Below are 24,580 nucleotides of genomic sequence, written 5' to 3' on the forward strand. Positions count from 1 at the left end.
AGAACTTTTTTTCCTGGTAATTTTGAAACTCATCACCAAATACATCCAATTGAGTTTGTGAGAGAACCTGATATTTTAGGTATAGTTTTGTCCATTAGCCATTATAACAAAATGTTTCCTGTTAGTTTTCTTTCTCATGAAATATTTATCAAACCACAAATAATGGAAATCAAAGCTCATTATTTTATATGTTTGTTCTGTCTAGGAGTCTATGGTGTGGGTATGTGGTTACCCATGCTGTGTAGACACTAAGACCTGGACAGGTCAACTAATTTGCCAGATCATACAGTGGTAACATGGGGTTAGTAGATTTATTAGTTTTACATGTACAGTTGATCAATCAATGTTAGATGTTACATGTTAAAGTTGATCAATCAATGTTAGAACCTTGTGGGCATTTTCTTTTTCCAGTTTTTCTTAGTTAAAAATCCCTTTATAGGAAAAGGCCTATTCTTCTGACGGAATCTCTTGCAAAATACAGTACCCATAACTATTTTAAGTGTTCTTTTTAGAACAGTAAAATTCAAGTATTTTTATTTTAGAACTGCATCATTATAAGATTTAGTTTGTTGCCTTGGGTTTGAAAGTCAGCCCAAGGCGAAAATTGCTTAAGATCCATTTCCCAGGAGACATACAGACTTGTAATAAATCTTCTCCTGTCATTCTTTCAGGAGATATAAATAAGGATTGAAGGTCAAAATTACAGTGCAGCTAGAACTAGATTAGTTTTGGCAGCTTTAGGTTGTTTGGGAATTTTTCTTATTTTTCAGCTTTAATGCTTCTCAGTTATGTCTAGACAAAAACATTGATGTGGGAGGTAGAGATGGGTCTGATTCTGGCCTAACCACCTTGCACAGGTGACCTTAGACCAGTCACTGCACTTGTCACTTGTCTGCTCATTTACTTATTACTTAAAAAATTAAGCGTTTAGAAACTAAAAATTAACAATTCATCCAAACCTGCTTCAAAAGTTTTGTTAGTCAAGTTTATAGTATTCGTGAACTTTTTTCTAATGGAAATTAGACCTCTATCACATATCAAAATGTTTATTTATTTATTGAGCCCAGGACCGCATGTAAACTAAACACTCTACCATAGAGTCACCCCCTCTCCAAAGTGTTTAATGTCCAACCTCATGGACCCCAAAGCCTTCTACCCTCTCTTTCTTTAAGCCCTCAATAGGCCCATGATAATACATAAGCATTTTTAAATATTTTTGTTTTAAATCTCAGATCATCTTAGTTTGTTAGAAAAAAACCACTAACAATCAAGTAAACAATAAAAGATATTATTACCTGTGAACTTAGGCCTAACATTATCTCTGTGGACTGAGGCAGCATTTTGAATATATTGATTATGTATCATCTGTATTACTGATTATAGCAAAACAGTGAGTTGAAACATGCTGCTATCCAGTTATTTCTCCATTATAGATATGAATGGAGATTTAGTGCTTGCTGTCACATATAGCTTGGGGTAGAGTGGGATCAAGCTGGGAAATGGGAGCTGCTGACTCATAGCCTGGGCAGCTTTAGTGCTTGGCTCTCCATGTATTCTCTTCTGCACCCACTCCCACCATTGTTGTGCCATCTGCCAAAAGGCCTCCACCAATCAGATGGAGCTGCCTAATCTTGGACTTTCAGACTCTTTTGGCTCTGTGATCTAAATAAACCAGTTTTCTTTATAGAACACCCAGCTTCAGTTTTTTGTTACAACAACAGCAAAGACTTAGCAGGACTCTTCTAAAACTGAGTCAGGACCTAATCTGAGAAGAGAGTTGGGAGGAACTTCAGTAGAGTTTGGTTAAAGAGATATTGTTTGTTATTCTTCTCAAGGTACCTAGGATAGTAGCTTATACTGAGAATTTTATTAAACAAATGGATGAATAGTTGGTACTTTAGCATATTTACATTTCATTTTACCATTTTATTTCCTTTGAAAGTATATTACATACATTTCTAACCCTCATTGCTGTTTGTTGACTCTCTGCATTATTTAAATTAAGGTGCAAAATCCTCACAAATTAACTTAAAATGATTAGAGTTGGCATATTTAAACATCATTGTAATTAGTACAGTTTGATGCTTTCTGTCAAAAAGTTAAGCCCTAGAGGAAATAGAGGCTTAAATCCTTTTCTTTTGTTCCTTGAGCCTATAGGAACTAGCATAATAAAAATGGCTTTTTTTTCCCCCAATAGTATTTTGAAAAATAACAAGGTCTGCTAGAATATAAGTTCCTTGAGAACTGGGATTTTTATCTGTTTTGTTCACTCATTTACCAACTGTATCAGTCACATAATGGGCTGTCAGTCAGCAAATATTTGTTGAGTGAACTTTCTTTTGGCTAAAACCCATTGACTCCCTTCCTTGAGAGTACTAAAGCATGCTGTCTTATCATAAATGCTGCATTGGAAGTTCTTCATAATAGTTTTTAATGTCTAATTCTTGACTTAAAGGGGTGGCTCACTCTTTATACAGGGTTTTTGCCTTTGCTTTTTTAAAAGCCCAAATGGTATTACTTAGGAAGATCTACACTGATGAGGATTTTCCCACCCACCCAGGATGTAGAAAGTTCAAAGGGCACAGCTGTCAACCTAAGTACAGAAAAAGACAGATCAAATCCTAACTCTTCTTGAACCCATGGAGAGCTGAGGTCACCAGGTCTTATAGTTGTCTGAATCTAAGGAGACACAGATTGGCTTGCCTGCTGTAGAACACTGGGTGACAGATCTAACTGTCATACAAGGGATAAGAAAAATTGGGTAACACAGATTGTTAGAAGCCAATTGTAGACTGGCTTTCAGTCTGGTATTTTCAAGGGCTCTGATACAGGGGAAGTTTGCCCTCACTCATACTCCATTTTCTATATACCTCTACCAGGTGCTTGTGAAAACTACTGGGAGTAGGGTGAGAGGCCAGGTGGAGTGTGCAGGCCTAGAGGAGGTACTTCAAGAGCAGCACAGAACCCTGACACTCTGCTCAAAGATGACTCTTTGAACAGAATCAGTCTTAGAGAATTTAAAAGAGCAGATAATTAAAATAGTTTTTGGACAGGTATTGAAAGAATTCTTTTAAGGGATATTATCCCCTATACTTAAAAAAAAAAAAAAGTAATGTGGCTAAGATGAGGAACATATGTAAACAGATGGGGAGAAGAGAAGGAATATGAGAGAGTTAGTCAAATGAAAATGCAAGAAATAAAGCCCCAGTTCACATATGATCACTTCCTTTGAGGAATCTGTAGCATTTTTGATAAATTAGTAGGGTTCTTTTGAATCTTTAACAAGTGTGGCAGTATCTAGATCTATACACTTGACACAGCTGATGAAAAAAGCATTGGATTTAAAGACAGGTCAATAGAAATCACTCCAGTTGAAATACATAGGGAGAAAAGGAGTTGGTGAATAAAAGATAAAGAGGAAGCAGAGCATCCAAGAACCTTGGGACAATCTCAACCAGTGTAATATATAAGCAATTTGAGTTCCAGAAAGGAGAAGAGAGAACAAGTTAGAAGAAGTATTTGAAGGAATAGTAGCTGATAATTTTCCAAAAATAATAAAAATCAAACCAGAAATCCAAGAAGCTTCAAGAAACCAAGCAGGATAAATGACAAAAATAATATACCTAGATACAATACACTGTGATGAAATTGCTGGAAACCAAATAAAAAGAGAAAACCTTGAATGCAATCTGAGGAGGGAAAAAGACATTACAAACAAATCTAAGAAATATAGTCAACATTTCTTCAAGCTATGCAGCTCCAAACTCTAGAACCATTGCATGGAATATATTTGATTAAAATATCATCAGAAGCATAACATTTTCTGAGTAGTACCAGTCTTTTAGAAAATGTGAACTGGAGCCTGCAGATGAAAAACTGACTCATTGTTTGATAATCAGTTGTACTTACAGTGAAAAAATATTTTTAAAAAATGAGCTAATGATCAGATTTTTGTGGCAGATATTAAAATATAGACTGTATATTAATTAAATTAGATTTTTTTCCCCCCAAAACCTTAATCACCAGTTTGGAGAAAGTGTCCTCCTCTAAAACTGTTTAGTTTGGTTAAAAATATGTGGCTATTTTAGCCAGGTACTGAGGTGCATGCTTGTATTTCCAGCCACTCAGGGGGCTAAGGTAGGATGATTGCAAATTCGAGGCCAGCCTCTGCAATTGAGCAAGACCCTGTCTCAAAATAAAACAAACTGGGATTAATGTGGCTATTTTATAAATAAAAAGAAATGTAACATATAAACAGGAAACTATAAAAGTACATTTCTTATTTAGAACCTGTTAGGTGCTAAAGAAAGAGAACTATTTAGCTATCATTCCTGTCCCCTAAGAACTTGTAAATCTAAAACAGACTACATTTACAGAATATGTAGACAAAATAGTAAAATGTAAATTAAGTTTGTCAGTCAATGATTATTGTATTATGTAAGATGGTAGAAATAGTAAGCACTAGCTACCTTTTTTTATTTAGCACCTACTCTATGTTAAACTTGACATACTGAGTTTTTTTTTTTTTTTTAAATTTTTTATTGTGGGTTGTTCAAAACATTACAAATTTCTTGACATATCATATTCCACACTTTGATTCAAGTGGGTTATGAACTCCCACCTTCACCCCATACACAGATTGCAGAATCACATCAGTTACACATCCATTGATTTACAAATTGCCATACTAGTGTCTGTTGTGCTCCACTGCCTTTCCCATCCTCCACCCTCCCCCCTCCCCACCTCTCCCCTCCCCTCCCCTCCTCTCTCTCTACCTCCTCCACTGTATAACCCTGAGGGTCTCCTTCCATTACCATGCAATTTCCCTTCTCTCTCCCTTTCCCTCCCACCTCTCATCCCTGTTAAATGTTAATCTTCTTCTCCTGTTCTTCGTCCCTACACTGTTCTTAGTTACTCTCCTTATATCAAAGAAGACATTTGGCATTTGTTTTTTAGGGATTGGCTAGCTTCACTTAGCATAATCTGCTCTAATGCCATCCATTTCCCTGTAAATTCTATGATTTTGTCATTTTTTAATGCAGAGTAATACTCCATTGTGTATAAATGCCACATTTTTTTTATCCATTCGTCTATTGAAGGGCATCTAGGTTGGTTCCACAGTCTTGCTATTGTGAACTGTGCTGCTATGAACATCGATGTAGCAGTGTCCCTGTAGCATGCTCTTTTTAGGTCTTTAGGGAATAGACCAAGAAGGGGAATAGCTGGGTCAAATGGTGGCTCCATTCCCAGCTTTCCAAGAAATCTCCATACTGCTTTCCAAATTGGCTGCACCAATCTGCAGTCCCACCAGCAATGTACAAGTGTACCCTTTTCCCCACATCCTCGCCAGCACTTGTTGTTGTTTGACTTCCTAATGGCTGCCAATCTTACTGGAGTGAGATGGTATCTTAGGGTGGTTTTGATTTGCATTTCTCTGACAGCTAGAGATGTTGAGCATTTTTTCATGTACTTGTTGATTGACTGTATGTCCTCCTCTGAGAAGTGTCTGTTCAGGTCCTTGGCCCATTTGTTGATTGGGTTGTTTGTTTTCTTATTGTCTAATTTTTTGAGTTCTTTGTATACTCTGGATATTAGGGCTCTATCTGAAGTGTGAGGAGTAAAGATTTGTTCCCAGGGTGTAGGCTCCCTATTTACCTCTCTTATTGTTTCTTTTGCTGAGAAAAAACTTTTTAGTTTGAGTAAGTCCCATTTGTTGATTCTAGTTATTAACTTTTGTGCTATGGGTGTCCTATTGAGGAATTTGGAGCCCGACCCCACCGACTGTAGATCGTAGCCAACTTTTTCTTCTATCAGACGGCATGTCTCTGATTTGATATCAAGCTCCTTGATCCATTTTGAATTAACTTTTGTGCATGGCGAGAGAAAGGGATTCAGTTTCATTTTGTTGCATATGGATTTCCAATTTTCCCAGCACCATTTGTTGAAGATGCTATCCTTCCTCCATTGCATGCTTTTAGCCCCTTTATCAAATATAAGATAGTTGTAGTTTTGTGGATTGGTTTCTGTGTCCTCTATTCTGTACCATTGGTCCACCCGCCTGTTTTGGTACCAGTACCATGCTGTTTTTGTTACTATTGCTCTGTAGTATAGTTTGAAGTCTGGTATCGCTATACCGCCTGATTCACACTTCCTGCTTAGCATTGTTTTTGCTATTCTGGGTCTTTTATTTTTCCATATGAATTTCATGATTGCTTTCTCTATTTGTACAAGAAATGCCGTTGGGATTTTGATTGGCATTGCATTAAACCTATAGAGAACTTTTGGTAATATCGCCATTTTGATGATGTTAGTTCTGCCTATCCATGAACAGGGTATATTTTTCCATCTTCTAAGATCTTCTTCTATTTCTCTCTTTAGGGTTCTGTAGTTTTCATTGTATAAGTCTTTCACCTCTTTTGTTAGGTTGATTCCCAAGTATTTTATTTTTTTTGAAGATATTGTGAATGGAGTGGTTGTCCTCATTTCCATTTCAGAGGATTTGTCGCTGATATACAGGAATGCCTTTGATTTATGCGTGTTGATTTTATATCCTGCCACTTTGCTGAATTCATTTATTAGCTCTAATAGTTTCTTTGTAGAGCCTTTTGGGTCTGCTAGGTATAGAATCATATCATCTGCAAATAGTGATAATTTAAGTTCTTCTTTTCCTATTTTGATGCCTTTAATTTCTTTCGTCTGTCTAATTGCTCTGGCCAGTGTTTCGAGAACTATGTTGAACAGAAGTGGAGAGAGAGGGCATCCCTGTCTAGTTCCAGATTTTAGAGGGAATGCCTTCAGTTTTTCTCCATTCAGAATGATGCTAGCCTGAGGCTTAGCATAGATTGCTTTTACAATATTGAGGTATGTTCCTGTTATCCCTAGTTTTTCTAGAGTTTTGAACATAAAGGGATGCTGTACTTTGTCAAATGCTTTTTCCGCATCTATCGAGATGATCATATGGTTCTTATTTTTAAGTCTATTGATGTGGTGAATAACATTTATTGATTTCCGTATATTGAACCAGCCTTGCATCCCAGGGATGAATCCTACTTGATCATGGTGTACAATTTTTTTGATATGTTTTTGTATCCGATTCGCCAGAATTTTATTGAGGATTTTTGCATCTAGGTTCATTAGAGATATTGGTCTGTAGTTTTCTTTCTTTGAAGTGTCTTTGTCTGGTTTAGGTATCAGGGTGATGTTGGCCTCATAGAATGAATTTGGAAGTTCTCCCTCCTTTTCTATTTCCTGAAGTAGCTTGAAAAGTATTGGTATTAGTTCTTCTTTAAAGGTTTTGTAAAATTCTGCTGTATACCCATCTGGACCTGGGCTTTTCTTAGTTGGTAGTCTTTTTATGGTTTCTTCTATTTCCTCAATTGATATTGGTCTGTTTAGGTTTTCTATATCCTCCTGACTCAATCTGGGCTGATCATATGACTTAAGAAATTTATCTATGCCTTCACTATCTTCTAATTTGTTGGAGTATAAGGATTCAAAATAGTTTTTGATTATCTTCTGTATTTCTGAAGTGTCTGTTGTGATATTGCCTTTTTCATCCCGTATGCTAGTAATTTGAGTTCTCTCTCTTCTTCTCTTCGCTAGCATCGTTAAGGGTCTGTCGATTTTGTTTATTTTTTCAAAGAACCAACTTTTAGTTTTGTCAATTTTTTCAATTGTTTCTTTTGTTTCGATTTCATTAATTTCAGCTCTGATTTTAATTATTTCTTGCCTTCTACTTCTTTTGCTGTTGTTTTGCTCTTCTTTTTCAAGGATTTTGAGATGAAGTATGAGATCATTTATTTGTTGGTTTTTTCTTTTTTTAAGGAATGAACTCCAAGCAATGAATTTTCCTCTTAGAACTGCTTTCAATGTGTCCCATAGATTCCGATATGTTGTGTCTGTGTTTTCATTAATCTCTAAGAATTTTTTAATTTCCTTCTTGATGTCTTCTATAACCCATTGATCATTCAGTAACCTATTGTTCATTCTCCAAGTGATGTATGCTTTTTCCTTCCTTCTTTTATCGTTGATTTTCAGTTTCATTCCATTATGATCAGATAAGATGCATGGTATTATCTCTACTCCTTTATATTGTCTAAGAGTTGCCCTGTGACATAATATATGATCTATTTTTGAGAAGGATCCATGTGCTGCTGAGAAAAAAGTGTAACTGCTTGATGTTGGGTGGTATATTCTATATATGTCCATTAGGTCTAGGTTATTAATAGTGTTATTGAGTTCTATAGTTTCCTTATTCAACTTTTGTTTGGAAGATCTGTCCAGTGGCGAGAGAGGTGTGTTGAAGTCTCCCATGATTATGGTATGGTGGTCTATTAGACTCTTGAACTTGAGAAGAGTTTGTTTGACGAACATAGCTGCACCATTGTTTGGGCATAAATATTTATAATTGTTATGTCTTGTTGGTGTATGGTTCCCTTAAGCAGTATGTAGTGTCCCTCTTTATCTCTTTTGATTAACTTTGGCTTGAAATCTATTTTATTTGATATGAGTATGGACACTCCTGCTTGTTTCCGAAGTCCATATGAGTGATATGATTTTTCCCAACCTTTCACCTTCAGCCTATGTAAGTCTTTTCCTATCAAATGCGTCTCCTGTAGGCAGCATATTGTTGGGTCTTGTTTTGTGATCCATTCTACTAGCCTGTGTCTCTTAATTGGTGAGTTTAAGCCATTAACATTTAGGGTTATTATTGAGATATGGGTTGTTCTTCCAGCCATATTTGTTTATTTATGTTACTAAACATGGTTTGTTTTCCTCTTTGATTATTCCCCCCCCCTTTACTGTCCTACCTCCCACTGTTGGTTTTCATTGTTATTTTCCATTTCCTCTTCCTGTAATGCTTTGGCGAGGATGTTTTGAAGAGATGGTTTTCTAGCTGCGAATTCTTTAAACTTTTGTTTATCGTGGAAGGTTTTAATTTCATCCTCCATCCTGAAGCTTAATTTCGCTGGATACACAATTCTTGGTTGGAACCCATTTTCTTTCAGTGTTTGAAATATGTTGTTCCAGGATCTTCTAGCTTTCAGAGTCTGTGTTGAAAGATCAGCTGTTATCCTGATTGGCTTACCCCTAAATGTAATCTGCTTCCTTTCTCTTGTAGCTTTTAAAATTCTCTCCTTATTCTGTATGTTGGGCATCTTCATTATAATGTGTCTAGGTGTGGATCTCTTATGATTTTGCACATTCGGCGTCCTGTTGGCTTCTAGGATTTGGGATTCTGTCTCATTCTTCAAGTCTGGGAAGTTTTCTTGTATTATTTCATTGAATAGACTTCTCATTCCTTTGGTTTGGAGCTCTGTACCTTCCTGTATCCCAATGACTCTTAAGTTTGGTCTCTTAATGTTATCCCATATTTCTTGGATGTTCTGCTCATGGTTTCTTAACAGTCTTGCTGAGCTGTCTATGTTCTTTTCCAGTTGAAATACTTTGTCTTCATTGTCTGGTGTTCTATCTTCTAAGTGTTCTACTCTGCTGGTAGTATTCTCCATTGAGTTTTTAAGTTGGTTTATTGCTTCCTGCATTTCTAGGATTTCTGTTTGTTTGTTTTTTATAACCTCTATCTCCCTGTATAGTTGATCCTTTGCTTCCTGGATTTGTTTGCGTAATTCGTTGTCGAAGTGATCTTTCATTGTCTGATTTTGCTGTTTAATGTCTTCCTTGATACTCCAGATCATCTGAAGCATGTATATCCTGAATTCTTTATCTGACATTCCATCTGCTGCAGCTGTTACCTCTTCTAAAGTTGCGTTGACCTGCATTGCTTGTGGTCCTTTCTTTCCTTGTCTTTTCATACTGCTTGCGTATCTTTCCTGCAGGTGCGGCCGGCGGCTCTGCTCTCTCCTTATTCCAATTGGGGTGTCGTGGCTACCACGCCGGCAGGTCACTGGGCCTGTTCTGGGAGCTGGCGGCGGCTCTGTTCTGCCCCTACTCCAATTGGGGTGACGAGTGTACCACGCCGGCAGGCCACCGGGCCTGATCCGCCGGTCGGTTGCAGGTTTGCCTACCCTGCAGGCGCGGGCGGCGGCTCTACCCTGCCCCTACTGCAAATGGGGTGACGTGTCTGTCGTACTGGCAGGCCACTGGGCCTGTCCCGCTGGTCGGTCGCAGATCTGCCCACCTTTCGGGCACGGGTGGAGGCTCTGCTCTGCCCCTACTCCAATTGGGGTGTCGTGACTACCCCGCCTGCAGGACGCTGGGCCTGTTCCTGGCACGGGCGGCGACTCTGCTCTGCCACTACTCCAATTAGGGTGGTGTTTGTACCACGCCGGCAGGCTCCTGGGCCTGATCCGCTGGTCTGTTGTAGGTCTGCCTACCTTGGAGGCGCGGGCGGCGGATCTGCCCTGCCCCTCCTACAACGCCTGCGGACCCCTGGGCCTGATCTGCAGGTTGATCACTGGTCTGCTCACCCTGCGGGCACGGGTGGCGGTTCCGCTCCGCCCCCACTCCAATTGGGGTCACGTGACCACCACACCGGCAGGGCCTGGTCCGGGCGTGGGAGAAGGATCTGCTCTGCCCCTACTCCAGTTGGGGTGACGTGTGTACCACACTGGTAGGCCACTGGGCCTGACCCACCAGGCTGTCACAGGTCTGTTTACCTTGCAAGCGCGAACCGCGGCTCTGCCCTGCCCCTCCTACCACGCCCATGTACCACTGGGTCGTGGGTCTGCCCACCTTGCGGTTGCGGGTGGCGGCTCCGCTCCGCCCCCTCTCCAATTGGGGTCACGCGGTCACCACGCTGGCGAGCCACTGGGCCTGCTCCGGGCGCTGGCGGCGGCCCGGCTCCTTCCCTCTGGCTCGACGACAAATTGAGGAGACTTGGGTGACTGTGCCTCACCTCCCCCTACCAGGAGACCAACTGCTTATGTCACCACTGGTATTGATGAAGTTCCCTCTTCCGCCGCTTTCTGCAGACATCAGATCTCTGCCATGTTGGTATCCTATGCGAATGGCAGCATTTCATTCCCCTTGCCGGGCAACCAAAGCACCGGGTGAGTCCTGACCGGCCCTCAGCAGGACCCGGACCGAGAAGCAGTTTCCGCGGGCTCCTAGCCCCGGACCAGGGAAGTTCCGGGAGCCGGAACTCGGCCACTCCGTGCTCGGTGTAAGCTCCTATAAATGTAAGCTCCAAGAAGCAGTCCCCGCGGGCTCAGTTCCGGGAGCCGTAATTCGGCTGCTTAGTGCTTGTTGTATGCTCTGGTAGGCGCAGGGTCCAAGAAGCAGCCTCCTCGGGCTCAGCAGCCCTGGGCCAGGGCGGTTCCGGGAGCCGGAACTCGGCCGCCCCGCGCTCGGTATTCACTCCGATAAGATCAGGTTCTAAGAAGCACCCAGGCGCTGAGCCCTAGCAATCTGTCTGCAAGCCGCAGGCGAATTGCAGCCAGAAATTACCTGTTCTATGGCTGAATGAGCTGCGGTCAGTCGAAAACAGCGGTGGTGACGTCAGTTTACCAACATGGTGGCTGCTGGCCTCCTCTGTGGTCTGACCGGTGTGGAGAACCGAGATGGACCGCTTCCTTCCCCCGTCTCGAACCCAGAATTCAGCCCTGAGTACGGTGCTTGCGCGGCTGGCAGAAACTGCAGCGCTGTAACCCTGCGTCTCTATCCCAGTGCACGCTGCAGATTCTAGCCTCGGGCCGATTTGCTGAATAAGCAGTGCGACAAACCTCTCGCGTTTGAGTCCCCGTAGCTGATCCTCGTGCGATGGAAATCCTTCCTCCAGGTTCCGGAGCACCCCACTATTGCTGGAAATTCCTAACAAGATATCCTTTAGCCGTCCTGACTTGTCATACTCCCACACAGTGAAGCAGCACACGGGGGCAATGCACTCCCCTCGCCGCCATCTTTCCCCTCCGACATACTGAGTTTTTAAAATATATTATCTTGTTTGATTCTCATCTAATCCCATGAAAAGATAATATTAACATTTTGCATACGAGGAAATGTAGCTTAGAGAGAAGTTCAGTAAATTACCCAACATGAAGCCACTAAGCTGATAAGTTGTACAGGATTCAAGCTTAGTTTGAACCTACACTCTTTCCTTTATGTTGAAGTGAAACACAGTAGTAGGTTTCACATCCAGAGAGGTGCTGGCTTTGAAGCAGACTACAGTATCAGTTCTACATTGACAAGTCTAAGAAGGGGTCATGGAAATGTTTCTGGATAACTGGATAATGGAAAGTGACCATTTCTGTGGTCAGGAGTTTGGCTGTTTCCAAATGAGAAAATAGAATACTGGGAGACTTCTTACAAATGAGTAGCAGTAGAAAATCCAGTCATTTCCAGCATTCTTAATAGACCCAAAGAACTCTCCAAACCTGACATTTTTTGTACATTCTTTAACATAATTAGTTAATATGAGCTTTATTCTTGATTTACAGCATTCCTAATATGCTAGTAGGATTTAAAAAAAAAAAAAAATCTTTAACAAGTAGGGGAGTGTCCAGATCCTAAGAAGAACTAAGCAATTATATGTCATTATATTTGAATTTAGAGATGAGCGGGAAGCAGGTATTTTCTATCTTGGTAATTATCAAGATTGAAGTAGAATCTGGTAAAACATGCAACTAATTATGTGATGACATAATTTATTCCACAGACTTTGGCAAATTTTCATTTTAGTGAATGCTATATTATTCAATGTTCTAGTGTTTAAAATGAATTTTCATTTATATCTAGTTGCTTATTACCTGTAATTTGAGATGTGATCATTATCTGTTTCTTCAGTATATCATATGTGAGAATCTTGAATTTAGGAGACAATAATATGAAACATCTGCACTATTCTGTGAATATAACCACTTTTGGAATTATAGCCTGAATTATTTCAATATTGGTTACCATGACTTATTGGTAAAGTGAAATTTGCAGAATAATATTTGACCAGGAAACTTTTCTAAATTGAAGCTTATTTTTTTAACTTGTCAATATTGTTTATTTAGTAATAATTTTTAGAATTTTGCATGTAACTTAAAAATTAGTTTGTTATTTAAGTTGATTTTGTTTTAAATTTGTTATTTTATTTTAAAAAGGAAATATTTTCTAAGAGAATAAGTATATAACTCTTGCATCATGAGCTGAAATACATTTATTCCAGCCAACTAACAACCAAACTAGATTTTAAAAAAAGGATTTTAAGAATTAGAGCCAACTTGAAGTAGTTTCCAATTTACACTTTACTTCATGTAAATGTATCATTTAAGATATAGTTTGATGAGTTAATGATTCTATCTGAATTCTAGGATTTTATTTCTATCCATTTAAAAATATTTTTTGATAAATGTTCTTTGTACTTATAACAATATATATATAGTAGGTCTTAGATATATAACTTTTAGATTTGTTTGTTTTTTACATTTTACACTTTGAAATAATTATAGGTACAAGACAGACCCCCATATCCCTTTACTCAGTAACATTTTATTTAACCCCATGTGGGTTTTTTTGAAAACATAATTTTTGTTAAATTGTTTTTAGTTGTTCTTATGCTTGTGTGTGCTCTTCTTCCATATTTTGTTTTATTGCAAACCTGGCAGGGAAGGGATTAAACCTCACTGAGTCTGTACTGGAATGTTTGCCCTTTCTATAAAAGTTTGAACCTTGAGGATGTTGGCCTCCAAATAAATGAGCTACTTCAGAAAGGAACGGAAAGGGGAATGTTGCCTTTGGCTTGTAGAGCTAAGACTTGGCATTTCCGGTAATTGTCTACAGAGCAAAGAGCTGAGCCTTTCACGCAGGCTAAGTGCAGCTGTGGGCCAAGCAGCTGGCCTGCCTGTCCTCCCCTCCCGGGTCCACACTTTTGCCTCAACAGGATGCCTTTCAATTGCCCTTCTACTTCTCCCTTTCTTTATCCACCTCTGGTGCCCCTGTATCCTGATTAGGGCCTTCGGTGGGGGCAGCTTGCTTCTGCCAAAACACACCTCAGTGCAAAGAGGTGTCATTGCAGTGGATTGGTGTGTGTGACACCTGCACAATTTTGCCTCATCTCTTTAACCCTGAGACTCCCACTCCCTCCCAGCCACTTCCTCTGGGCTCAGGGAGAGTTCATGCCAAAGGGGACCTTCTGGGTCTCCTCCCACCTGCTCTTCTCACTGAGCTATTCTTTTCCCTGTCATCTGTACTGCTTTCCTTCCTGCCTTCTCAAGAGCTCACCTCATCCTCTTCTTTCTACAGCTTGATCTTTTGTCCCCTCTAAGGGCCATCAGCATTTTTTTTCTTAAGCCAGCTTAAGCATTTCCTAACCTTAAACAAAAATTTCTCCTTCTGCCCAACCTTCCCAACTGCTGCTGCTTTCCTCCCTCACTGTGCACTTCTCAGCCACTTTCAAAAACAGGCCAGATGGTGTGTGCTCACCTTCTGTCTCTCCCCATTCCTCCTCTTCAGTTCATGGGAACTTAGCTACTGAGAGCATCAGTGCAGATGCTAAGCATTGTCTGCTAACTGTAGCCTTCTAAGGGATTTTCCTAATACATTCCTGCCTTCATCCTGTTCAGCATCTACTTTGTAGCCAGAGAAATTTTAGAACACAAAACTGACCCCACAAAGTCTTTACTTAAAATTCCCCAATGGTTTCCCATGGAGTGATGCCTGAGGGTGGAGCCAGGGCTCTTGGTTGGCTTGCCTGGGGGTTACTGAATGGATTGATCCATCTGGGCTCCCTCTTTCATTCCCTGGGCTCTTCTCCACCTTCTTCCAGAAGCCCTGCTCTTTTCTGACTTTTGAATCTGTTGTTTCTTCTGCTTAAAATGCTTCTTTCTCTCTCCCACCGTCTCTTGTCCAGCTAACACCCATTTCATTTTGCAGTGTTTTACTTCTATGTCATCTCCCCAGTCGTGGCTCTCATACTGTCCTGCAGCACTGTGCCTTCTTAGCACTCATTGTTGTTAGTAATTGAAATAGGTGCTTATATGGAGAAGCTAACCAGGAAGCTCTTGGGCAGGTATCCTCTCTATTGTTCACCATTTTTGGTCCCTCATGCCTAATGCAGTAGCACTTACAGTGATCTTTATGGCTGTTAGTTAAATGAGAAACTGTCATCCTTTCACGTATACTTATGTTGTGAAAATAAAACTATTAAAACTTTGTGAAGCATGAAATATCTCCTAGGTGTAGCGTGAATCCTGTCAACATAAGCTGTCATATAAAGTAAGGTTTAAAGAACCTGAACATTTTGCTACAAGCAGTTGGCAGGTGTGACTTAATTAAATCTTGACTTTAAAAAAATCCCCATTTGAGGAAATTTTTCTTTGATACCAGATGGGTATCAGAAAGCCCCAGGCCTTTGACCTGTACCACAATTTACACTACATAACTTGTTTCAGTTTGTGTTTTAACTCTAAAATCATCTTTTCTTCCTGGTTTGCTTTTCTTTCTTTTTAAATTTTATTTTAATTTGTTATATATGACAGCAGAATGCATTACAATTCATAGTACACATATAGAGCACAATTTTTCATGTCTCTGGTTGTACACAAAGTAGAATCACACTACTCATGTTTTCATACATGTACTTAGGGTAATGATGTCCTCATTCCACCCTCTTTCCTACCCCCATGTCCCCTCCCATTCCCTCCTCCCCCCCTTGCCCTATCTAGAGTTCATCTAATCCTCCCATGCCACCTGTCCCAACCACATTATGAATCATGGTTTGCTTTTCTTATAAAATGGAATGAGAACAGGAAAGGCTGCAGATTTGGTCTGAGCCACCATCAAACTTTCACTTAAGAAGTGAATCACTGATGGTGATTATTGTATTCATCCATTCCTTCAGCCAACCTTTACTGAGTGGCTACTGTGGGCCAGGCCCTATTCTTTGCCCCAGGCATAGAGATGGCAGTGGCTGATTCCCATTCTACATGTGAGTCTACGGTCTCATTCACAGGCCAATAATATAGGCTGGACAAGTAGACTACTGAGTCACCTGCTACCATTTCTTATATAAAGTGTTTCTCTCTAAAGGGGCTGTTAACTTAAATTTAAAATATAGTTGTATTAACTTAATTTACAATAGATTGTAAGTAGAGTTGTATAAAGTGGTAGCTTTCTTCAATAACCATCAATATTAATGATGTTAAAGATTGAGCAAAGTACTTATTCAACTGCATTAGTAAGTTATTTCCAAGAGAATGTGTATGTTATAGGATTAGGCCTAATTAGTATCACAGAGAAAGCCTTACATCATATAGGGGCTTTGTACTGAGTGTCCAAGTTTTATAATTCTTTCAGGTTGGAAAAATAAGAATCTCCAATTTATTATCATGCCAATTTGTCAGGATATCAATTCAAGTTTAATACTACTGGCACCATGGATTATCATGGATTATCATTATTTCTTGACATTTTAATCTTTTAGTCCAATAGTCAGTTATTTCATGCACTTAAAAGTCAAGAGAGCACTTGAACAGACTCTCATGGAAACAATGGAACAGAAAAAGTATTCCTGTGGGGTTTTAAATAGATTGTAAAGATCAGTGCCAATATCATTTCTCCCTTTAATCCTGCCTTTTCATGTGCAAACCTTTATTTGACAGTTTGAAATTAAATGGAATGTCTTCATCTGTGCCATCAACTAAAATATTTAAAAGTTATTTGAAAACTATAATGAGATTCTGTTTTTCGTTTTCAACATAATGTTATTTTTAAATTTCCTGACTCAAAAACATACATAATACAATGACTTGTTAAGCAGTTTACTCACATATATCTTCTTTTATTTTATTAAGCCATTGCCAAAAAATATGGTGTCTCGTCTCTGTGAATCTAAGAAGGTTTGTGCTGCTGCCGATATGCAACTTCAGGTGTGTATGCAACTTTGTTCCAAAGTTTTCCAGAGTCATTATCCCCTATAAATATAGAACTTTAAATTCTTGCCAGTGCTACACATTTATTATAATAATTATGCTTCTAAGACATCTTTCATCTGAGTTCAAAGAAGTTGGCCAAAATTGACTCTTCAATCCTTGCACTGTCCTTACAAGGTAGGTGTTACATAAGGTTTTTTTGTTTTTTTTTTTCCATTTTTAGCTGGAAAATCAAAGCCTAGAAGGACTATAAACTTCTAAATCAGACATTTCAAATAGCCAAGTTAGGACTCAAACCCAATCGTATATATTCTTACTCATTTGGTATCTTTATCTAAACTTGGTGGTTTTAGATGGGCAATTTAAACTGTAATTATTGTTAATTTTAGATAATATTCAAAACTAATTTCCCAGGTTCCTGAATAAAGAAAAATTTTATGAACCATGTGTGCCAGGTCTGCATGATACCAGATATTTAGATATTTGTAACTACTGAGATTGTTTATGGAGTTCTTATTGTTTTCATCAGATCTTGAGAGTTGTGTCAGCACAGCCTAAACACTAATCTTTTATCTTACACAATATTAACTTTATAATGATCCACTTGCCTGTTTAAGAGTGAAAACACTATTTGTTTTATAGTTTTATAAAATTTAGTCTTAGAAGGTAACAAGTGAGCTCTATTTTTGTTATACCTTAAAATATATATTTCAGGGCCAGAGGTATAGCTCATTGGTAAAAGCACTTGCACAAATGATAGAGCATACACAAGGCCCTGGGTTGGAACCCTAGCACTTCAGAAAAAGAAGAAAAGTGTGTGTGTATATGTGTGTGTGTGTGTGTGTGTGTGTACACACATATAAAATGCAGTAGACAAAGCCATGAATTTATATTTGATTGATGTTATTTCATGTCTATATTTGTCAGTATAATTAAAAAAGGATTTCTGAGTTATTTTTAAAAATTAATATTACTTGGCAAAAAACTTGTGATTTGCTGGTATATGTATTAGGAAACCTGCCTTTTTCTAAAAGTTTGTGTTATAGCTTTCTTTTTTGAACAGTTGTTCTAATGATCTTCCTTTAAGATGAAAAAAATCTTTCCTTCCTTTCACTCTCCAAAAAGATTAGCCAGAGATAGAGAAAGAGGGGGAAATTCTTGCCAGTAGAGATACTCGTATCCAGTTTTCACATTATGCTTATAATATGGAGTCAAACAAAGATGAAAAGGAAGTGAATCAGCTTTCTAAGGGGGAATAAACAGTATTTTTTAAATTGTGAATTTTTAAAAATCATGCATAATTTTAAAATAGGCTCTTTATTTTTCCATGGCTATAAGTTTCTTTAGCCTGCTGGGTTGGCAGATTGACTGATGTCTTCAGAATTATTTCATTTAACAGCAAATCAGCATGAAATAATATACATTTATTTTGCTGATTTTGAACTTATAGTTCAAAAAAGGGATTCTATGTTTATATCATTTGTAAAGGCATAATTGAAGAAATGAAACTCTTACATTTTGACTTGTCTATAGATTGAGACAAAAACCACCTCAGTTCAGGTTACAATTAAGTTTTAATTCCTAATAATTTACTGAGAAGAATAGGTAAGACATAGATGAGTAATTTCAGCTTCTTTGATTATTCATTGTTACTCATTATAGAATATAGAATTGAAAGAGCTGTTTTTAGCTATATGTTTAGATTACCAGTTAGAGGAAAGCAATATTTATATTTAGGAAATGTCTATATTTTTAGGGAAGGTTTTAACTTGGCTTTATAATTTAGAACCATAATGCTATATCTAGATTAAGCCAGAAGCTAGAGGTCATTTAAATTTTTTCTTTTATCCAGACTAATCCTCACTTCTTTCAAGTCAACAGCTGCACATTCTCTACAAATTCCACTTCTGAATCAGAAAGATACATATCAGAGGCATAATTGCATGTCAAAGTTTTTCCTTTAAATAAAGCATTTTCGCCTTTCTTGTATCAGGTAAATTCCAAACCATGTTAAGATTGAAGTGAAATGTTGGCAGCAAAAATACCCTTTATCTTTACTTTGGATTTTCTATGCAAAATTTAGTTTTCAGTACTTTGAAAACACAGAGTTCATATTCAGACTTTCTTTGATGTTTTATTCTCCTATTATGTTTCAATGACCTATGTCCTCTATTCAGAGGTGAATGATCCTGCTCTCCTGGCCCCACATTGAGCCAGAATTGCCCAAACGTGGCAGCTGACACCAGGGGTGCAGTCTCATGTGGCCCTCACTCCAGACTCCAACAGCTGCATCAGGATTCTTTATAACACCTGTACTCACCATGTGCTAGATGACTGTGCCTACCAACTTCATCCCACCTACTTAGTGTTCCTTCATCTCCAGTCACAAGACTACAGTTCTGTTCATTTAACTTTTCCTATTTGAGATCTATCTGAATTTTAGAAAGAAACCAAACATGATTTGTTAGATCTTAGGTGTCACAAGTTGTCACTCTTCTTTTTTTTTTCTTCATATTTCTAATTTCATATATAATGACAAAGTTTCACTTTTGTGGCCACAAATTTTATCTTGCAGCATTACACATAAAGAGTACTTGTGGATAAATTTCAAAAGTCTTTAATATCCTTAATCATGAAAAGGTTGAGAACATTTCTTTTAATCTTCGACATGGTCATAACTGTGGTACAGAGTGTATCTCAAATCATGTATGTTTATTTTTTTAAATATTTATTTTTTAGTTGTAATTGGACATAATGCCTTTATTTATTTATTTTTATGTGGTGCTGAGGATCGAATCCAGGGCTTTGCACTTGCTAGGCGAGTGCTCTACCGCTGAGCCACAACCCCAGCCTCATATATGTTTATATTTCTGAACATTTTCAACTATGGTTTATACTTATTATTCTCGTTCTCTCATGACATCTTTGGTTGACCCCCTTCTTTCTTTTTTAACCTTTTACATATTTTATTAATACATTTTAGTTGTACATAATGATGGGATTCATTGTTATGTATTTGTACATGCAGAAGATATCAACAATATAATTTGGCCACTATCACTTCCTAGCACTTCACCCCTCCCTCCCCACCTCTCATCCCCTGGATCCTTTCCTTTGGTTTTCTTGAGATTCCACCTGCCTCCTTTTTTTTTTTTCTTTTTTCCTCTCTAGTCTCCGCATATGAGAGAAAACATATTACCTTTGACCTTCTGAGTTTAGCTTATTTCACTTAACAAAATGGTCTCTAGTTCCATCCATTTTCCTGCACATGGCATAATTTCATTTTTCTTTATGGCTGCGTGAAACTCCATTGTGTATACATACCATATTTTATTTATCTGTTCATCCATTGATAGACACCTACACTGGTTTCATAGTTTGGCTATTGTGAATTATGCTGCTATAAACATGGATATACATGTATCATTGTAGTATGATGACTTTAATTCTTTAGGGTAAATACCAAGGAATGGTATAACTAGGTCATTTGGTGGTTCTATGCCTAGACTTTTGAGGCACCTCCATACTGATTTCCATAGTGGTTGTTCTAATTATAATCCCACTAACAGTGTAAAAAGTATTCCCTTTTTCTCCACATTCACTCCAGCATTTATTTATTTATTTTTTTATTTTATTTTATTTTTTTAGAGAGAGATGGGGGGGGAGAGAGAGAGAGAGAGAAATTTTTAATATTTATTTTTTAGTTTTCGGTGAACACAACATCTTTGTTTGTATGTGGTGCTGAGGATCGAACCTGGGCCGCACGCGTGCCAGGCGAGCACGCTACTGCTTGAGCCACATCCCCAGCCCCATCCAGCATTTATTTTTGTTTGCATTTTTTGATGGATATAAGATGAAATTTCAGTGTACTCTTGATTTTCATTTCCCTAATTGCTAATGTGCTAATGATGTTGAACATATTTCATATTTTTGTTGGCTATTTCTGTTTCTTCTTTTGAAAAGTTTCTGTTTAATTTATTTGCCCATTCATTATTTAGGTAATTTGATTTTCTGGTGTTAAGTTATTTTGAGTTCTTTGTATATTCTAGTTATTAATCCTCTGTCAGAAAAGTAGCGAGCAAAGTTCTTCTCATTCCATGGGTTATCTCTTTACATTCTTAATTCTTACCTTTGCCGTGCAGAAGTTTTTTAATTTGATGCTGTTCCATTAATTAACTCTTGGCATTATTTCCTAAGTGTTAGGTGTCCTATTGAGAAAGTCATTGCCTATGCCTATATGCTAGATTGTTGATCCTTCATTTTCTTCTAGGAATTGCATAGTTTCTGGTCTAATTCTTAGGTCTTTGATCCATTTCAAGTTGATTTTTGTGCGGGGTGAGAGATAAGAATCTGGTTTCATTCTTCTACATATGGATAATCATATTTCCCAGCACCATCTAAATGTTAAAAAGGCTGTCTTTTCTCCAATGTGTGTTTTTGGCATCTTTGTCAAGGATCAGATGACCATAGATGTGGATTTCTCTGTATCTCCTTCTCTGTGCCACTGGTCTATGTGTCTGTTTTTATGCTAGTATCATGCTGTTTTTTATAATTTGAAACCAGATACTGTGATGCCTCCAGCTTTGTTTTTTGGCTTAAGATTGCTTTGACTATTCTAGGTCTTTGATTCTTCCAAATGAATTTTAGGCCATTTTTTTCTAGTTCTGTGAAGAATGTCATTGGTATTTTGATGGGGACTGCATTGAATCTATATATTGTTTTTGGTAGTATGGCAATTTTAACAACATTAATTCTGCCTCTCCATGAACATGAGAGGTCTTTCCATATTCTTTTGTCTTCAAGTTCTTTTTTCAATGTTCTATAGTTTTTATTGTAGAGGTCTTTCACTTCCTTGGTTAGATTTATTCCTAGGTTGGTTTTGAGGGTGGTTTTAAGGCTATTGTGAATGGAATTTTTTTTATTGATTTCTTTTTCAGCAGATTTATTATTGGTGTATAGAAAAGATGTTGATTTTTGTATCTGGCTACTTTGCCAAATTTGTTTATTAGCAGTCTTTTGGTGGATTTTTTTTGGAGGGAGGCAGGGGGGATCTTCTACATATTAGGATCATATCATCTGCAAACAGTGATCATTTGACTTCCTTTCCTATTTTTATCTCTTTCATTTCCTTCTCTTGCTTTATTTCTCTGACTAGAAGTTCTAGCACTATATTAAATATGAGTAATGAGAGTGGACATCCTTGTTTTGTTCAGATTTTAAAGGAAATGCTTTCAGTTTTTCCCTATTTACTGTGAGGTTGGGTTTGGGTTTTTCGTATACAGCCTTTATTATGTTGAGCTAGGTTATTTCTATCCCTAGTTTTTTCAGTCTTTTTTTTTTTTTTTTTTAGGAATAGGTACTGAATTGTTGAAGACTTTCTCTCCATATATTGAGATAACTAAGTGATTTTTGTTCTTAGTTCTATTTATGTGATGAATTATATTTATTGATTTTCATATGTTAAACCATCCTTGCATCTCTGAAATAAAACCAATTTAGTCATGATGTTCAATCTTCCTAATATGTTGTTGAAAACAGTTTGCTAATGTTTTAGTATTTTTGCATCTGAGTTCATCAGAGATATTGGTCTGTAGTTTTCTTTCCTTGATAGGTCCTTTAGTCAATCCCATCTTAAATATGAGGGTGAACTATCAAAACTAATAGATATTTTTAATCTGTCTAGGTCTTTTATGCCACTCTGGATCAAATCTACCATGGGGAGCATCCCCTGAGGAAACCAACCACAGACATCCTCAAGGAAACACAGGAGAAATTTTATGGCTTACCCTACGTTCCAAATACTGTGAGTCCAGCATTTTAATCCCTTGTGTGCTATTGAATGACTTTGCTGGTGTTTCTGTAGGTGGTGATCCAAGCAATAGAAAATGAGCTCATATTCGCTTAAGCAAAGGAGTGAATTTATTGAATCTTGTAACTGGAGGTGCAGGAGGGTATCTGGTTCTAGCCAAAATGGATCTAGGTCACCAGTAATATTTTGGGAAAGATTTCTTTTTCCATTTGTCCCCTCTGTTCTTCTCTTGAGTTCTTTGCATTTTCAGAAAGGTTTTTCTGACTAGGTGGTGTGATGGCTACCAGTAAATCTAGGTTTATCTCCTCTGTCTTAGTCTAATAGAGAGCTAATATTAAAGTACTGTATAAACTTCACAATGCAAAACGAATGTCAACTGGTTTTATTTATTATAGAATTAGATACTAGAACATTTTGTGCTGAGATTCAGTTGATCACTAAACTAGAATTGTCCAGTGAATGTCAATGTTAACACTCAGACATTCATGGGAATAATTTATATTTACCATTTTATCTGTATGATATTCTTTTTCAATAGTTTCTTATTAGAAGCTTAATCATCTTCTCTAAATGTAAAATGCTAGTCATACTAAACAACTTCTTTGTTATATTCTGGATATTGAATCCAAAAGTACTTTACTACTGAGCTGCATCCCCAGTCCTTTTTATTTTTATTTTGAGACAGGGTATTGCTAAGTTGCTGGGAGGCTGGAACTCTTGCTTCAGCTTTTCAATTACTAGAATTATGGGCTTATACCACTGTTCCCAGCTCTAAATATCTTTTTTTTTTAAGTTTTCTAATAGTGCTAGGGATCAAAACCAGTGCCTTTCAAATGCTAAGCATGAGCTCTACCACTCTACTCCTAACTACCTATTGTTGCTCACATATAATTTATTGTTCTAATACTGCAAACTATTGAACTCTTGATTATCTGTATTAGTGAGAAATTGTAGTGCCAAAAATAATATAACAATTCACCTGTGGAATATATAACATAACAGTTGCCTAGATTCTGCTAGCTTTTTCCTGTTTTCAAAATATTTACTGATTCATGGGTTTTTGGACTTGTATATTTTTGTTCTCATTTTATAGTCCACTTTGCTTATTTAAAAAATTGGTGGGAGTTAAACTCCATGTAGTTACAATATAACTAGTAAGTAGTGAAATTGTAGGAAGAACAAAAAGAGGAAATATCTGGGAGGCTTTCTGTTTTAGTCAGCTTTTATGCTGCTGTGACTAAAGGACATGATTAGAATAATTGTAGAGGAGGAAAGGTTTATTTAGGGTTTTCAGAGTTCTCAGTCCATAGACAGCAGGCTTCATTCCCCAGGGTTGGAGGTGAGGCAGGATATTATGGAAGAATAGTGTGGCAGAGGGAAGTGGCTCACATGATGATCAGAAAGCAGAGAGAGAGAGATCTCTACTTGCCAGGAGCAAATATATTGCCCAAAACCACACCACCAATGCCCTACCTCCTCCAGCTACATCCCATCTGCCTCCAGTTACCACTCAGTTAACCTCATCAGGGATTAATCCACTGATTAGTTTAAGGCTATCACAACCTGATTATATGCCCTCTGAACCCTCTTGTATTGTCTCACAGGTGAGCTTTTGGGGGACACCTCACATACAAACCATAACACTTTCCAAAGCTACAGAACTTCATCTGTGACTGAGTTGCTTGCCTCCTGCATGTCTTTATCTTATCTTTTTTAAAAAAAAAATTAAATTAAACTCCTTTTTATTTAAAACCAATAGCATAAAGCATAAAAATTGGACATATTTATGTGTTATCATTCTTAAGTCTTATGATAATATAGCTATGCCTATTTTTATAATAGAACCCAAACTTCCTTTATCATCTAAGTTTCTTCTATGCAATCATTTAATATATAAGAATGAAATGACACTGGCAATCATATTCTGAACCAATAATCTATAAGTCATTTTTAACTT

The 24,580-nt window shown here is 37.8% G+C and overlaps 1 protein-coding gene across 2 annotated transcripts in view; it reads left to right on the forward strand.

Moving 5' to 3' along the window:
* Mipep (mitochondrial intermediate peptidase) overlaps positions 1–24,580 on the forward strand; it is a 159,270-nt gene that overhangs the window by 75,899 nt on the left and 58,791 nt on the right. For both annotated transcript variants that reach the window (XM_027941601.2, XM_071611325.1), the window contains exons 15-16: positions 16,737–16,811; positions 22,498–22,617. In XM_027941601.2, the coding sequence (XP_027797402.2) occupies positions 16,737–16,811; positions 22,498–22,617 (195 nt within the window). The remainder of the gene's footprint in view (positions 1–16,736; positions 16,812–22,497; positions 22,618–24,580) is intronic.

Source organism: Marmota flaviventris, chromosome 4 (genome assembly GCF_047511675.1).
Source record: "Marmota flaviventris isolate mMarFla1 chromosome 4, mMarFla1.hap1, whole genome shotgun sequence".
Taxonomy (NCBI): domain Eukaryota; kingdom Metazoa; phylum Chordata; class Mammalia; order Rodentia; family Sciuridae; genus Marmota; species Marmota flaviventris.